Consider the following 17,448-nt stretch of genomic DNA (forward strand, 5'->3'; position numbering starts at 1 on the left):
GTCACTATTTTTACTTGAGGAAGAAAGTAGCCGAAACTAATCCTAAGTTTTTGAAGAAAATACCCCATTTGAAAGATGTGGTTGGCCATATGGAACAAAGATGGTCTTTCAGTGCTTAGCAAACAGAGAATTGAAGCGAAGTTTAAAGACGTGATAAAGAAGTACAATACAGCAAGAAAGAAGGAATGAAATGCAGAGGTAATGAGGTTAATCAAGAATGGTTACAGAACTTGTTTGATATTATGTGCAATTGTGCATGCAAGATTGCAAGTGTTCGATCTCCGAAAATCCAGTTGTTTTGAAAACCGAGTCTAGGAGAAAGAAGTCGCATTCTTGAGAGATCTGCAAAAAGATTGAAAAAGTGTTTATCGGTGACATAGATGTCAACCATGTAGAAAAGGCTTTGGAACGGGAAAATCATATAAGGAGGTGGGAAACGAGCAGTGAAGTTGAACAACCCCTACATTCTTTTTCAATAAATGATAGAAGTTGTTTACTTGCTGATCGTAGGACGATTTCGGTACGCCAGCGGTCAGATCTTATGAGATGGTCGATTCTTGGAAAAGATCAAATAGCTGCATCACCTTCGACAGTATACCGCCAACGACAAAAAACAAGAGAAAAATCTCTGATGGAAAGTGAGAACCTTCTCAACTCAGCTTCTGCTATGCAATTATTTTATGATGGGCGGCGGGCGCGTTGTCAGTAAAATAGATCGATATGTTTTCTTGGGTCAACTTGTTGATAATCATGGCATGAAGCACGAAGTGTGCTTGCTGTTAAATCTTTTCCCAAAAGTGTGTCAGTCACTGCAGAACTGATTTTTGACACCATCATCCAGGAGGCTTGCAGAGTTCACCTATCCCAAGTATATTCAGTCATGGCTAATACGACTGCTCTCAACACAAAAAAAAGTCCGAAGTCAATATTCGACTGGTCAACTATTTCAATGATAAAGTGGGTCATGATATTCATACCCTTGAATGCATGTTCCACATAAACGAAATATATCTTTCCCATGTCATTTCTTTTGTGGACGGCGCCAAGAAGGGTCCTGGAGGAATGCAAGATGGGGCTTTGCTTCACCAGCTAGCAAGACTAGACAAGCCAAGTACTGAAACCTTAACACCAACTGATCAGTTGAACGTAACAAGAATAGGTGCTGTGCATTTAAAAGCTAAGCACATTTCTCTCCAATTCCTTGAAGTTTTGCATCGACTTACTAATACTTGACCTTAATGGCACCTAATCAAAATCTAAAGCAGGTGAGCACCATACCTCTTCCTTAACGGTTACATTATACATAATAGTAATACCTTCAATTATTACTGTTTCATCTCTTGTAAAACGAACAAGAACTATTATTACGCAATAGCAGCTTTCAAAAGAGGAAAATACAGAAAAATTTTTATCTTGATCACAGATTTTTTTAAATAACTTGTTTTCTGAAGCAGATAGACCTTAATATTCTCTACATCAGGTATAGGAAACCGACCCTTCTGCGCACTTTGACACTAATTTTGTCAATCTATGATAAGTGGTTCCGGAGATACGGCTAAATTTCGAGATTTTAAGACCCAAAAATTTCAAACCTTGCGGACCACCTCAATATGACGTCATAATTCGAAAAAAATTGGGGTGTAAACTTTTTACCCCAAATACCACCAGATGGGACCCCAGGCATTTTGAATTTAAAAAATGGTGGAAAAATGAAACACCCTATTGGTAAAAATAGCTTCTGCCAGAGTCTGCTTATAAGCTTTGCACTTAGTCTTTTCGTAAAGGGGAAATTCCTGCAAGGGGTTTTCTCTTTTGTGGGGCACCAATCACTTGGAAGACCAAAGTGTAAATCAACTGACCAAAATTTAAGGTAAGGTTGACTTAACAGGGAGAAGTTATATCTTTTGCCCTCAGCTTGTATCATATCAACATATGCCACACCTGCCTTTTTGATCCCAACTGACAATGATACATTAATTATAATTAATCTAAGTTTGATATTTCAGCAACTTATTAAGCATTTTGTTACATGATGCCATGTGCATACTGCAATAGTCAGTTTACATTGATAAGACGAAAATCGACATGCACTGGATGTCAAAAAAAGCACTGTTCTGGTTGTGTCGTTTCTGGGCAGTGTCTTGCCTGCCACTCCGTGTACAACACAGGATTTCATCGAAGTCAGCTCATGAAAGTTAAAGTGAGGCATTTGCAGTTGTTTCTTAACAATCGGAACCACAACACAGAGACAATTAGAGAAAAGCATGAACTTGTTCTTTTAATACAAAGTCATTTTGGGATCAAAGAACCTGATTTAGGAAGTCATACAGAATCATACGAAACTTCCCATCACAGTTCTGTTAATCTTGCCAACTGTGCAGGTGCAGATCAACCAACAGAAAGTTTTAATTCTGGGGACATGCAGACTGATCAAGGTTGTCGTGTTAATTCAGAAGTTCCTGTGGACGACGAAAACTTTCCTCCTTCGTTTTCCAATATGGCCCCTCCAACATATCAACAAACACAAAGTTCATTTCCTACCGCCGAAAGCTTTACAACAGAACCATCATCAAGCACTTCTTCCACTTCTGCTGAAACTGCAACAAGTTCACTCCCCACAAAAGAATTACCAGATATTTCTGATCTGACGTCAATGCAACAAATCAAATTGTTGAGCATACGACAACTGAAACATTTACTCACTACAAATTTAGTAAACTTTACAGGAATTCTAGAAAAGCAAGAACTCATAAAACGTGCAGAAAATTTGTATGTAGAGCACAGAAATGACTCTGACTTGACTAATGAAGAACTTTCAGAAAGTTCCACACATGGTAAAGAAGAAAACTTATGCAAAATTTGTTGGGACAATGCAGTGAATTGTGTTTATCTAGAATGTGGGCATATGGTCACTTGTATAGATTGTAGTAAACAAGTCAAAGAATGTCCAATTTGTCGACAGAATATTAAAAGAATTGTTCGTGTGTTCAAATCTTAATTTCTGTTGGCTGAGTTCCTATTTATAAATATGCAATAATTGTAGTGGATGTTTAATGTTTCTTGCTGCAGGCCTCTAAGCTCCCTTATTTTTCCAGCGACCAAGCGTGGCCTACCAGAGCTTCCTGTCGTCGGCCAAAGTTTCGCGCCCGGCAGCCAAAATAAAAAATCCGTTAAAAATTTGTGTTTTTAAAAATCTGTTAATTGATATCGTGTTTTTGCTTTCATTCAAGTAAGAACAAGGCCCTGAAACATATTTGCAGTTGTATTTAAATGCACCGCTTCCCAAGTAGATGTAGAGCATGAACGAACGCGAGTGGAGAAAAGAAAATTTCAAACACTTACGGAGAGCAGACCCAGACAGCAATTTAGTCGTTTTTTTTACATTGATTCAACGTCTACTGTTTGACTTGCTAACTGGACTTCTGTAATCTGCACCTGTTCGAAATTTACCTCGACAATCGTCGACGTCAAACTCGAAAGATGAAGCCGGCGACCAAACATGGCCTACCTGCGCGGTAGTTTCGGAGGCCATTTAATGGCTTCTCTGCGCCTATGGCTGCCGGGAGCTTAGAGGCCTGTTACTGTCTTCTGATTCTTCATAAAAACCATTAAATGAAGCAAATTAATTTGGTCTCATCAGCCACTAACTATCAGATATGGCGCACATTTGTATCCTATTAATCTTTCACTAATTATTGTCTTTTGTATCCCAAACAATTATCAATTGGAAAGATAATGCAAAAGCTGACATCTCTCAACCTCTGATCAGCAGGCTTTTCTGAGTCAAAGAAGCATTTTCAAGCAAATAGCCTGTAGTGTCATTTATGTTCTGTAGTTCCTATATTTTATTTACATACCGTATAGCTTTGTCAAATATAAATCCCAGATTCTATTGATTATAGTAGATACTGATACACATATACAACATATATAGTAGTAAGTTATTAAAAACATGCAAATAGATTCCACTAAAAATAAGCTAAACGTGTTCACAACCTCACGTTCTGATACAATATGACAGTTGCATTTAATGCATAAAATTTGCATCTCAAGTTTTGAATTCAGTGTAATTTTGGGTTAAACAAGCTACCGGTACTCCAAAGTATGCTACCGCAGCAAATTAATCGTTTGGTTTGGCGTCCTGTCTCTACTTTTGCATTCTTCATTTTGTACACTTCGTTTTACGTTGGATGGAAATGATGATTATAAACAGGTTTTCTTATGCAAAAAGAGTATGTTTGCTGCAAACGCTTTTAATTTTTGTCATTAAAATATATATTACGTGGCACACGAAAACTAAGATAAGGTGGTTGTGGCCCGTAAGTAGCCTACATTATCATACCAAGTATGGGAACGTTCAAATATTACGTAACGCTTTTTTTCCGAATTTTTGACCCCCCCCTCCCCCATGTAACGCCAACGTAACGCTTTTTTCAATTCCCCCCTCCCCCATGTAACGCTTTTTCAGTACGAATTCAGCACAAAAAACTACTATTCCGTACTCGACAGCGTTACGTAACGTTTTGCTTGAACCCCCTCCCCCCCGATGTGACGCTAACGTAACGCTTTACATAAACCCCCCCCTCCCCCTCGAAGGCGTTACGTAATATTTGAACGTTCCCTATTGTTATTTTTATCAGCTAGTTTATTTCAAATTTGGGCAGTTTATAAGCTTATAACATAATAAACGACGAAAAAAACAGTGCAAATATTATAACTGATAAACATTGTAAATCTAACTATTTTATAACGTCATTACACCAATCTTATCACAGTCCATTTTTAAAGACAATAGAGACTACATGAAGCAGGTACATTGATAAGTTTGTTTGTTTTAAATGTTTATCCTCGGACTGACAAAGCGTTTGATACGCTATTCCTGGTAGATAAATAATAGCAGCTTGATAGATTGAATTGCATAATTCGAAACCAATACATAAAACATAATCACGAGGCACTCCAAATAAAGCGGCACCGTCCGCCTCGATAGCTCAGTTGGTTAGAACGTGACTTCGTGAACTAAGAAGCTTCAAAATCAACCGGCGCTGGTTCAACTCTCGGAGTGTGCGCTTGAGCAACGCATTTTAAGGACTGCTCTCCATTCAGCGGCACCTAATGAATGGAATAATTTCCCGACAATATTTCAACAATCGGAAATTTCACTCTGATAATCTCGGAAACTGGCCCTGAGTCAAAAGCCTCTACAAGTATGCAAAACCACCAGGAATAACTGTCCATTTCCCGCAGCTTCAACATCTGAATTACTTCATAAAATTTTACATGTCAATACCAACTCGGTTCATCGCATGATGAATGTGCCAAGCTTTATAGTGCGGTTATCCATATTCTTTTTTTCCACCATCAAATATAAGTCGGTTCCGATGATGCAGCTATAATAAGTTAGGCCTATATTTAGCCTACGCAATTTCTGTTGAAAGACGTGATTATGATTACGTTTTTTTTAAGAGAGCACCTTCTCAGCCAGTGTTGCCAAAGTAGGGGGTCCCCCCAATATTTTGGCAGCATCCCCCCAATAATTTTAAACAAGTAGGCTATTTGTTACTAAAAACTTCTCTATTCTCAAATACTCCAGCTGATTAAAATTCTTTTAGTTTGCCTGGTAAGCTCTGCTGCTTGTGAGAGGTCGTTTTCGAATCTTCGTAAATTGAAAACCTGGCGGAAAAATACTTTGGGACAGGAAAGGTTGAATGCTAGCATTGTTTGCAACATTCACCAAAATATTCTTAATGACATTGCTGATGAGTTTTCAATGCGCACTACCGTAAGACGCAATATGTTCGGTTGCAACAAGTTCTTGTGATGTGTTTGAAAGTTATTATTTTTGTCAAAAATTTGCAGATGTTCTTCTGTATGCTACAGTTCAGTTCAGAAATAAAAACAAACTGAACTGTAGCTTCGATTGTTTTCAGTCTCCTGACTAATGATTTTGTCCTATAGTGCACTAAGTGTAGTAGCCTAATTCTGGTGAAGGAGAGGAGAAGAAGAAAAGTAGGCCTATAACTTCTGTTTTTTTTTTGGAAAAACCAAGTATTCATTGGAAGGTCACAGGTTCGAATCCCACTAGAAGTACCAATTTTTCTTTGCCTGTTTCTTAATCTTGCAGCAGTCATTCACAAGAGCACTGGTAGCACTTTTATCTCCATGATTTCTTACCTGTATATTATGCTGTTAGCAGCTAATTTACCGAGGTCCAGTGATTGTTTAATTACCGGTAGCCTACCACTAAAACTGTGTATAAAAATGTGCATCCTCCCAATGTTTAAAATCGTCTAAAATTTGATAAAACGTTGATTTATCCCCTCCCAATCCTCAACTAACTTCGGCACCACTGCCCTCAGCTGTTGGCTACTTTGAAGTACCTAGCCTGTTGGAATTTTATTTTGACAATTTATGATAATCATTTCTTTTCACCTCCATGCCTGGATGCGGCCATTTTAAATTCTGTCATGCTTCGCAAACTAACAGTTATTTGATCTTTAGGTACGGGAACACACCTAAATACTAAAAATAAAAACTGCCTACTTCTATAGCTTGGTAATGATTTGTATTAAACAATTGTCAATATCGGTGGACAATTGTTCAGTGGTTCAAAGCCTCTACAATCTACATGTATGAGAAACTGCCAAGATTAAGCTTTCAAAGCAGCTTTTCCTGTCCGAGGATAAAGATTTCATTCATCAAATTCGTCAAGACCCTCGGCCCTATCTTTTTACCTGACTTACGATACTTCCAAACTACACTATCAGAAGGCCACTTAGGAGAGCAGCCAGTCTTTGGTTGCATCAATCAAGACACGCAGACCTTACACATCATTAGCTGGCGGTCTGTTCTTCAGCACCACATTCACAAGAGGCCATTGGTTCATGGTTAAACAGAAAAGCCCGACGCCAGTACGAAGGTGGTTGAGGCGCACCCACGCCTATCTCGGTAGCGTTAGGCCGATGAGGAAGAGTCTGGTGGTGGTCGACTTCCGTTTATATTCCACCCACCAAGACAAAAATATATTGCACGTTCGTGACCGTACTTTAGCCTGCTCCATGGTAGTCTACCAATTTTTTTAAAAGTTACGCTCAATATTTAGTTCAATATCTCTAACGTGCCTGCTTGGATAAGTAGTTTAAATTGAACAATTTAGTGTTTTTTTGCAAATCGTGTTCACGTTTGCACGGGTGTAGCCTATTTGTTGCCATGTGCCGAAGTTATATCGCAAGCGATCCACACAGCCGTACACATGCTACCACTGACTTCATGAGTAGGATTGTAGGAATGCAAGCACGGATCGTGTATTTCGTACGTCACGCTTTTGGAATCGCAAAACATTTCAGATTAGCCTCAGTCAACCGTTTAAACATTGTTTTATACTGTATATGCCCAATGAGTTGAATAAAGTCTGTATATAATGTTTCAAAGGCTGAATGGGTGCCTTATGTGTCTGACGAATCTGTGACAATCCTCAACTGATGCCAAGAATTTAGATGAACATTTAATAATCTTATAGTTTACGAATTCTCATATATTCTCCTGACTCCACACATCAGAAGAGTTGGTTGCAAATCTAATCTAAAATAGCCTACGTTCAGACCTCCAAACAACAAAACACTTCAGTGGTATTCACTTAAAATATATTTAAAAGTATCAACAAGTACCAATCTACAGTTCACAAAAACAAACAAAATGTGGGATCGAATCAAAAGTCAAATAAAACAGAACGTGGGTTGATGTATGACGTCTTTTTTTTACGTTGATTTAACGCCTAAAAATCAATAAATAGCAAAAGAGCTGCTTCAAACTTATTTCATAAAAATTCATCAACTGTTTCTACTGATGGATGAGATATGTGAAGTTTAAACAACGTACGGATTGAATAACGGCTTCGGCCGTTGATGCAACGCCATTAGATGTTACCTAATCAACTATAAAAGGCGGAATTTGTGACGGTGTTGCCATTAATCTTCCTCTTGGATCGTTGCAGTTTCAACCTTTTCTGTTTCTTCTTCCGCAGCTTTCTCCTGTAAAAGAAACGAAGAGCTTGATCCGATAATCATCTTCCATTCTACACCACTAAATGTCAAGGCTGTTGAATCAGAAAAAATTGTCATAGCCGAAATCGAAGTCGCATATTTTTGGATCGACTTCACAGCCTTGATTGCGGTGGGCTATTCATCGACAATCATGCAACTTTATCAGGTTCTCCCATAAGCAATCATAAACTGAGACTTGCTAAACAAACAAAAAATTAAAGAATTATACGGAAAATATTCCGTTAGACTTTCTCCCAGCCAAACAAGCTGTCCCCTCCAAGTGCCCATAAAAGAATACCTTGATCTCTTCGTCTTCTTCCAGTTGGCTTCCTTGAAGAGCTTTCTTCTCAGTCTCAATCGCCTTCAGGAATTCTTTCTCGGCTCGCTCAATCAATTCCTTCTCTTCTTCATTTGTGTCTGCTCAAATTGCAAATAATAAGTGTTTTTGTGACGGTTTTAGACATTTTTAAAGTATGAATAAACAGGAGCATGAAGATTCATAGTAAATATTCACGAAACATATTGAACTTGGCGAAATTCACCAGCAACGTAGCGAGAGCGACACCAACTCAATAACGCTTGCGATCCCGACTACAAGCGAGGTCATTCATGTGGTCCACTTTTGGTAATCTACTAGCAAAACAACGTCAATGCGATGTATATCAAGGAACATATTTCAGTCTGGCTTCTCGCCATTTAACTGGAGGTTCCAATCAATACGTTGACAATTTTGGACTTCGCAATACAAAAGTCGGCTGTAGTATCTACCAACGTTGTTAAACGCTGAAGTTACGTAAAATAGCAGCTTTTTAGGTGAGAAAGAGGTTTGTAAGATGATGACGCTCATAATATAAGGCTAGCATAGCTTGAAAAGAAAAAAAACAAAGTTGAAAAAAAATCATGCTGTTGTCAGCAACATGTTCACCAACCGTCCTTTGGTTCTTCCTCAGTTCTTGGACCTTGCTGGGATTGAACTCGTTCCTTCAGCCTCATTTCGCGATGACGAGCTTCTAGAATCTTCTCGCGTTTAGTTTCTCGTTCAAACATCTGAGGAAATCAAGGACGCACGATTATAGCTGACGTCAGCTTTAGAGCTGACCAATGGCGAGAAATCCGCTCATACGTCATGAAAAGAGAGTTTTTAACATCACGTGATGTTACAAACAACAATAAATATGAACTGTCCGCGGCATGCCACTTACGCTGCTGACAAGGTTTTTCTCATTCTTCTGTATGGTGCACAAGCCGCTGGATAGTTCCAAGAGTGTGGTGGTGCCGCTGTGAGAGCCACAAGCCACGATCCGTCCGTTGTCTTGCACGCGCAGACTGTGCACCGCTTCATCACAAACCTGCAGAGGTTCAAAGATGTGAAAAACTAGCTCTGTATTAAAGCACTGGGTGTCAGTGATTGATTAACAGGCAGGATATCAACACTTCTGATTTTTTGTCTTCACTGATATCAGCAACTTGCAAAATTAAGACCCTGCTCTTTTCCTCACTGAACAATCTCAAGAGTAGGTTGTGACATAACTTAATCGATCACGATTTCTCATGTGCAGTTTTGCGTGTTCAGTCAGATTTTATCATTTTCGTATATGAGATAGTAGGCTATATCTAAGTTACGAATAAAATTATTGGATGAGTGAATTTGTTAGTGCAATGCATAATAAATCCCTAAATTTCCTTTTGTCTTAGTTAGTTATTTTTTCACAATTAGATTTACACTTGAGTGATGAATTAATTAAGATCATTTTAAATTTATTTGTACAAATTTTCCAAACTTTAATCGGGGCTTGTCTAAAAAGCATGGGTTTACATTTGAACTACGAGTTTAAAATTACCATTTTGTCTGAAATTGGACCGAAAATCTGGCAACACTTGCTCGTACAACGCACCCTACTTTCAGAACCCAGATGGCGTAAGTTTTGATTTCCCGATGCGCTCTTGAATTTTCTAATCTATGCCAACCATGACTGTCTTGTTTCATGCATGTGAGCGCAAAGCGAAAACCAAGCCACAAAAGGTGAAATTAAGAGCAAGATTATGAACTGTTCAGTGTTCTCGTTCAATGTGACAAGTTGCCTGCTGAAGCATCGTGAGAGATCATGGCTATTCCCGTTTCTGACGCATTGTGGAAACGTTTTTCTATAGAAGGAAGTTTCAAATCTTGGGATATCTTTGGTTCGCCAACTTCAACTTTCTCGAGTCTTCTTAATGTAAAATTAAGGTAGAGAGTTTGTCTTGTTGAACCATATGCATCGTATGCCTATGGTTCAAGTTGAATAAAGTTCTAGAAAGGTGAGTTGAATCAAGGTAGTTTTACGCAAATATTACCCACAACAACGTCGCATATACCTGGATGCTAAGGGTTGGATCGTTCTGCTTGAAAAGGTAATCCCAGACATCGAGAGTCCCGTCCATCTTCGTGGTGAAAAATACAGCTGGCCTGACAGGGCTCCACGTACCGTCGGTCAGATACGCCATGTGGAATCTGCAGTGTTTGGTTGCACATATTACGGATATTCTTTCATCTTCTCTGAATACTGCGACACATTTCCGTTCAACGGTAGCAAAGCTATTTCATCCAACATCGTTACCAAAAAACGTACGGTAATGACAATTATACTTTTTGATTTGAAATTTTTAAGTTAGATTTCAGATATCTACCAATACGACGAAGAAGCCAAACGTTTTATTTGTAGTTGAAAAGTAGAAATTGGCAATAATGAGTGTGCAAAAGGCTGCTCTTCTTAACGGCGGTGAATTGCAAGTAGGGAATGTTTAGAATTATAATAAAAAAATTAAGTCAAACGCTGTGATCAACTCACTTGGTCCACATGATGCAAGCCTCTCTAATGTCCTCAGACCACACTCTCGCCGTCCAATCGCCAACTGTTAAGAAGTTCTTAGGGAAGAAAGGATTTCTCTGCAAGCTATAAACTGGCCCATAATGGCCGGGGTAGAGGCAGACAATCTTCTCGGCTGGCGTCTTCGCTTTCCGGTTGCAGGAAACGATGGACCCTTGTTCGGTTCCCACCATAAACTTGGTAGGCTGGTGAGATGAAAAAAAAGTAATTGAAAATTTCAAAAATTTAAATTTGGCATAAATCATTAAAAATTATCATGAAAAAAGTCGTCAGTATATGAAACCAAAACTCTCCTCACCATAGTTGGTTCATATTCCAGTGAAATCCCTCCAAGTGCGTTATCAATGTTTAATTTCCTGGTGGGATCCAGCACGAGTCTTTCCGTTGGTTCCCCAAGCTTTCGAATGTCCCACCATAAAACCTGAGCAAGAAAGTGTATACACTTTTTTTTAAATACAACCCAGAATATGCTTTCTATTTTTATTATTATTTTTTATCTTCATTTCATTTTTTTTTAATATGTTTCCACTTAACAGCTTAGTTCAATTATCCATCTGGCTACAAAATCATGATATCGCCAGGTGGCGCTGATGAGGCGTCTCAGTGTAAGGTGAGACGACGAGCCTGAAGAAAACTACAAATCTATGATTAAAAAAGTTACGAACAACATAGCCGCAACTAAGCAAGGACATGCATAAATACCTGACTGATATGGTGAGTAATGCATAATGTTCGCTGCTATGATGTGAATTCAGTCTCATGCTGATTTGCTTATGGAACTAGGCTTTTTTGGTATATTTTGTAAAGAGATAAAATTTTGAAGCTGATGATGACAAGCACCAACAAAAATATACTTCACCTGACCATCTGTGGATGAAGAGAAGCATTCTGTTCCTGTTTTTGACTGGAGCCATATCGTCTTATAGACTGGATCCCTGTGACTTTGCTCGATCGGGGACATTTCGACAGGATGCCCTCCCTTCCGCGTGTCCCAGAAAGCTGGAAGATTAAAGAAAAAGTTGTCAAACATCTTTTCAGCAGAAGGAACTCGTTTACAGAATCCAGTAGGAGCTGAACTAAGATTGCTTTCACTGTTGTTCAACACATAATTACAAACAGGGCAAAGTAATGTTGGAAAATCAAGCTACATCAACTTGAGTAGCCTACGTAGTAGTAGTAGTAGTAGTCCAGTTTTTATCCGGTGATGTCCCCGTTACCGAGGGTGGCCGGATTCACCCCCAAGTGCCGCAATCGTCTTCACACTCTGCCTCCACATCGATCTGTCTAACGCGTCCTCTCTTGTCAAGCCCACCTTGCTGCTTTCTTCCTCAACTTGCATTTTCCATGTTTTCTTTGGTCTTCCTTGTTTTCTCCGACCCTCCACTCGCAACTCCAGCGCTCTTCTCAAAACATCATCTTTATCCCTTCTCAAAACATGCCCATACCACCTCACTCCATTCGCTTTTGCCAACTTATCAACACTCTCATTCAACCCAAGCAAGCTCATAAGTTCTTCGGTATTCCTTTTGTCCATCAGCTTTACACCACACATTGCTCTCACCATCGCTCTCTCAGTTCTTCTTAAAATCGCCAATTCGTTTTCCCGTAAGCACCATGTCTCACTTCCGTACAGCATTGCAGATCTCACACAACTAGTATAAATTCTTCCTCTCATTTTCAACGGAAATCTTCTACCACATAACAACTCTCGACACTCTCTGAATTTCACCCAACCAAACCTTCCTCTTGCAGTCACTGCCGCTTCACAACCACCACTGGCATTCAATCTATCTCCTAGATAGCAAAAGGCATTTACTGATTCAACTTCATCATTCAGCTTTTCAACAGGACCAATCATTCCTTCCTCAATCTTCTTGCATCTTTCACATTCAAAACCATCTCCAGATCTGCATGTCACTCTCTTCATCTTTGCACATCTTCCATGCACCCATTTCTTGCATTTCGTACATGTAACAGAATTTGCCATCACTCTTCTTCCGCAGACGCCACATGGGTCAATTTTGCTCATTGTGATTTCCCCTTCCGTTCCGCTTATTACGACCTTTGTCTTTTTGATGTTCACACGCATACCTTTACATTCAAACGACTCCTTCCACTTCTCAAATTTCCCTCTCAGATCTTCCATTGTGTCACTCAACAAAACCAAATCATCGGCGTACAGTATCTCCATTAATGAATCTTCTCTTACACATTCGGTAATCACATCAATCACAATGGCAAAGATTAGAGGAGAGAGGACAGAACCCTGGTGTACACCGACCTTCACCGAAAACTCATCTGAGAGGGCAGATCCAACGCGAACTCTCGTCCTTGCACCGTCGTAAAGACCCATTACGGCTTGAACGAGAGCTTCTGGCATTACTTTTTTTCTCATTGCCCATTCCATCACTCTTCTTGGAACTCTATCAAACGCCTTTTCCATGTCCATGAAACACATGTACAAGTTCTTATCCTTGTCCCGATATTCCTCTTGCAACCTTCTAAAAATAAAAATAGCATCTGTCGTTCCCTTCCCAGGCATAAATCCACACTGCATCTCGTCCAGCTTCACCACAGATCGTATTCTATTCTCCAACACCCTTTCCACTACCTTCATTGCATGCTCCAACAGTTTTATTCCCCTATATGACCCACAATCCATTACATCACCCTTTCCCTTGAAGATGGGTATCACCACACTCATCTTCCATTCATTTGGTATTCCTTTTCCATCTAACATACGTTGACTGATTTCCTGCATTACTTTCAATCCTGTCTCTCCACTTGCGCGTATCATTTCCACAGTGACTTCAGATAGTCCAGAAGCCTTCCCCGATTTCATTTTCTTCATTGCTTGCATCACCTCCTCTCGAGTAACTCTCTTTAATGGACCTGCTACCACGTCGGCTTCCACATTTTGATCCCAATCGTTTTCCTCGTTCATACAAGAAAATTCGAGAAATTCAAGAAAATTCGCAAGTTCGTAGCCTACAATGATTATAACTCCTAGGAAGAAAGAAAATAAGTCTGTGATAAACGTAGCACAGTTCAAAGGTACTCACCGATTTGTCCATTGTAGCAGCCACCCACCAATACATGGGAATCTTTTGGATTATATTCCAGACATACGAGAGGAGATACTGGTTTCAGGGTCAACTCTGGTTTGTTTGGGTTCTCTGAAATTCAAACAAGGAAATCATTTAACAATCATTTTGTCGTAACCTAGCTAACGCCCGGTTGTTAAAGATTTGCATTCAGTGGACGGGAAGGTAAGGAAGCCAATTTTTGTGTCCACTTTCTGATGTATGAGCACCAACCAACGGGAGTGCGTAGTAGCATATTTATAAAAAAAAATAAACATTTGTGATGACTAGGTTTATACTTGAGTAGCGGCTCTATGCGAGTACAGCCTACAGTACTTCATTTCTAAAGTAGAATAAACATGCGCAAAAGATTTCACCTATATCCCATATATATGAGTCAAAAGAAGTGTCGGCCGAAGACTGTTGGAATTCGAGGTTCGAGTAAGCTACAGCAAGCTTCTTTCCACCGTCAGGATACCACGATAATGACGTTGCAGTACGTTTAATTTCATTAGGATCTCTATAGGAAAGGGTGATCAGTTCAGTTTGATTTTATTTCTGACTATCATAACAAAAACAACACGTATGCCAAATCCAGCAGATGTCTAGATAAAGACAGCGACAAAATGCGAACATTGTAACGGGTTAGGTTAAGTTTAAAATTTGGCACGTCGCAGCACGTGGGAAGAATTTTAAAATTTAGAAAACAGAAAAAAGAGTAAGTACAGTTTTTAAGATTTATATAAGTAAAAAAACAAAAAAATAGATATTAACAGAAAGGTCGAAGATTATAAACAAATCGTTTTTATCATTAGTGCATGTGGGAAGATTGATATTATGGTAGGTTATTTTCAAGTTTAGCAACTTCCAAGACCATCCTTGCTCACGAATAATCAAACCACTTAAGAGCAATCTATCAAGCAGTAGAACTTGAAGTGAACATCGAGTCAAGTTCACTCGATGAAAGTTTTATCAAATTTTAAAAAACCATAATGGTTTTAAAATTCATTAGGAATCGCATCAATTTCATCTCACACATCTTCGCTACAACAGTTGAAAAACAAAATGTTAAATTATTGAATGACTTGCACATAAATTTCAGTGCCAACTTCTTCTTTGAAATCTGTCATGGAAATAAATGAGTGAAAAGTTACATTGTTTCACATGATATATTTACATTCAGTTGATAAATAATCGTCATCTAACCTAAAAACATTAATAGTTTTTGCTGAAGGAGGTTCATCTGTCGTTTCAATTTCCATATTTTCAAAATATTCTTCATAAATATCAATGGCGTTGTTTTGTTTGATGCAATGCTCCATCACCTGAACAAAATGATGGTATGATGCTGCCATGAACCTATGGACTGAAGCACTCCTTTAAATCCTGGAGGCTGTTCTTAACAGTGCTAAATGTATTAGCTGTTTTCGTTTTTAGATACAAAATACAGTATATTAAAATATTTTCGCTTTTTCAAACCAGACAAATAGTCTGTTGTTAAAAATCATCTTCTTTTATGAAAGGTAAAATATTTATATCTTGATATAAATCATAACCTGGCCATCACCAAAAGACATAACAGTCAAAAAAGTATATTTTCTTTAATAACACTCAAACTCATTACTAATAAAGGTAATCAAAAGTTAACCTAATCAAGGTTGTACTACGAAAATGCTTAAAGAGCGGGTCATATAATCGTTAAACCAAAAACAGTAGTATCGTTTGTTTACATTTATAAAATAGGCTACACTTACACTTCCAAGTTGTTGCAGAGTGTTTACATAATGATCTTCTTTCTCTACTTTCTTACGAAATCGAATTGTTTGTTCTACTTCTGATGGATTGACGTCTTTTGGCCACCCCCCTTCAACATGGTTGATCCCCCGACTTTCTGTTTCAAATCGTTCTGTGTTGACCTGCAAAAGTGACAAAGAGCTTTGCATTAACACATGGTTCGGAAAATGTGATGTCAGATTGCTTTTTGACTTGTAGCAAAACAACTGCTGAAAATCGAAAAATTTCACCATTGCAAAAGGACTTGTTCTCAGATTTACCTAACCACACACATGCAACTTGCATGATGTATCAATACTTTGTTTGGCATATCAAATGAAGTGTCCAGTGCAGTAAAAGAACAGTGATATTTCATCTGTTTTTTTTATGAGTATCTCACATTTTAACTTACTTCGTGTTCAGACATTTCTTGAGCACATTGCATAGCCATATCACATGGATCTCGTTCAATAAAATCTGCCGTTAGTTCTGGTTCTGGTATGACATTGACATGGAGTTCTGCCGGTCTGTCGGAGAAGTTGCATTGTCGACCGAACTCCAGTCGCTTTTTTGTGTACACATAAACAATTTCCATTGTGTTGTTAATCAAATACCATTACAAAAAGATTTGAAACAAAATTTACAAACTGAAAAAAAGCAAAATATATTGATTATAAACTAAGCACAAAAATGACAAAGCTTGTGTAGAAAGTTTGCTTTGTTGAACCGTCAACAAACAAAACGAAGCAACCTTAGCAGGTTTAACATGTTGTATTACACAGAGAATCAGAGATATAACATAATTAAGAAAAAAATCAACTCAAACGTTTTCGACACGTACGTGTGTTCTCATCAAGAATTACTTTGCATAGTCAGATTTATCTTACAATTGTCATTTTATGTATATTGCAGACTTAAGTAATTTCTGATGAGGACAGACGTATGTGTCGAAAACGTTTGAGTTGATGTTTTTAATTACGTTATATCTCTGTATAATACAACTGAACAAGATAAACCCGCTAAGGTTACTTTGTTTTGTTTGTCTAAGTACAAAAATTAGACAGCATTTTATGATGTTGAATCTAGCCTACATGACAAATACATCCTTGCAACCACAAAGCATTTATCACAAAAATACAGTAAAGTAAAGATAAACTATAAATTATGAACGTTTTCGGCAATACACATGTTAGCCCTTATCAAATTACAAAATACATTATCCTATACATAAATTGAACTCTTTTCAGAATTATCGATTCTTCACTGTTTACATGTTTTTTCAGACCTTCTGATGATCCGTTAGGTGAAACAATTTGTAAAGGCTTCAGATAGTAATAACTATATTTGATTTAAATTGAAAATACATAACTGATCTACACTTTATCACAAGTTTCAATTTATGTAATAAGATTATAAGTCATTTTGTTACTTGATAAGGGCTAACATGTGTATGGCCGAAAAAGTTCATAATTTATAGTTTATTTTCACTTTATTGTATTAATATTTTGTTGAATACGGTGTGGTTGCTACGATGCATTTGTCTGATGTTCAAGAAATTTTTGCAAGCTGGCATGAGTGTCAGAGCAGTCTTTATTACATGCTCTCTGCTTTAAAACCAATTTGCTACTGTACAATTACATCTATGCTACTTTTGATAGTGCAATGAAGACACAAATAAAATAA

General features: G+C 38.2%; 2 protein-coding genes across 2 annotated transcripts; one reads left to right on the forward strand and one right to left on the reverse strand.

Moving 5' to 3' along the window:
* Nucleotides 1-1,745: 1,745 nt before the first annotated feature.
* Nucleotides 1,746-4,774, forward strand: LOC145769951 (E3 ubiquitin-protein ligase RNF34-like). Its single transcript, XM_082581510.1, has one exon. It carries the CDS (start codon nucleotides 2,030-2,032, stop codon nucleotides 2,996-2,998), a length of 969 nt encoding a protein of 322 aa, XP_082437636.1. The 5' UTR covers nucleotides 1,746-2,029; the 3' UTR covers nucleotides 2,999-4,774.
* A 2,852-nt stretch (nucleotides 4,775-7,626) lies between these two features.
* On the reverse strand, nucleotides 7,627-16,426 carry LOC145769944 (dynein intermediate chain 3, ciliary-like). The gene is made up of 13 exons (XM_082581498.1): nucleotides 16,178-16,426; nucleotides 15,747-15,908; nucleotides 15,199-15,317; nucleotides 14,370-14,512; nucleotides 13,972-14,085; nucleotides 11,769-11,908; nucleotides 11,208-11,330; nucleotides 10,871-11,094; nucleotides 10,398-10,533; nucleotides 9,245-9,391; nucleotides 8,972-9,089; nucleotides 8,341-8,459; nucleotides 7,627-8,030 (listed from the first exon to the last, which is right to left on the reverse strand). The coding sequence occupies exons 1-13, from the start codon at nucleotides 16,358-16,360 to the stop codon at nucleotides 7,968-7,970; spliced, it is 1,791 nt and encodes a 596-aa protein (XP_082437624.1). The 5' UTR covers nucleotides 16,361-16,426; the 3' UTR covers nucleotides 7,627-7,967.
* Nucleotides 16,427-17,448: the final 1,022 nt, after the last annotated feature.

The sequence above is a fragment of the Aplidium turbinatum genome, chromosome 5 (assembly GCF_918807975.1).
Source record: "Aplidium turbinatum chromosome 5, kaAplTurb1.1, whole genome shotgun sequence".
Lineage (NCBI taxonomy): Eukaryota > Metazoa > Chordata > Ascidiacea > Aplousobranchia > Polyclinidae > Aplidium > Aplidium turbinatum.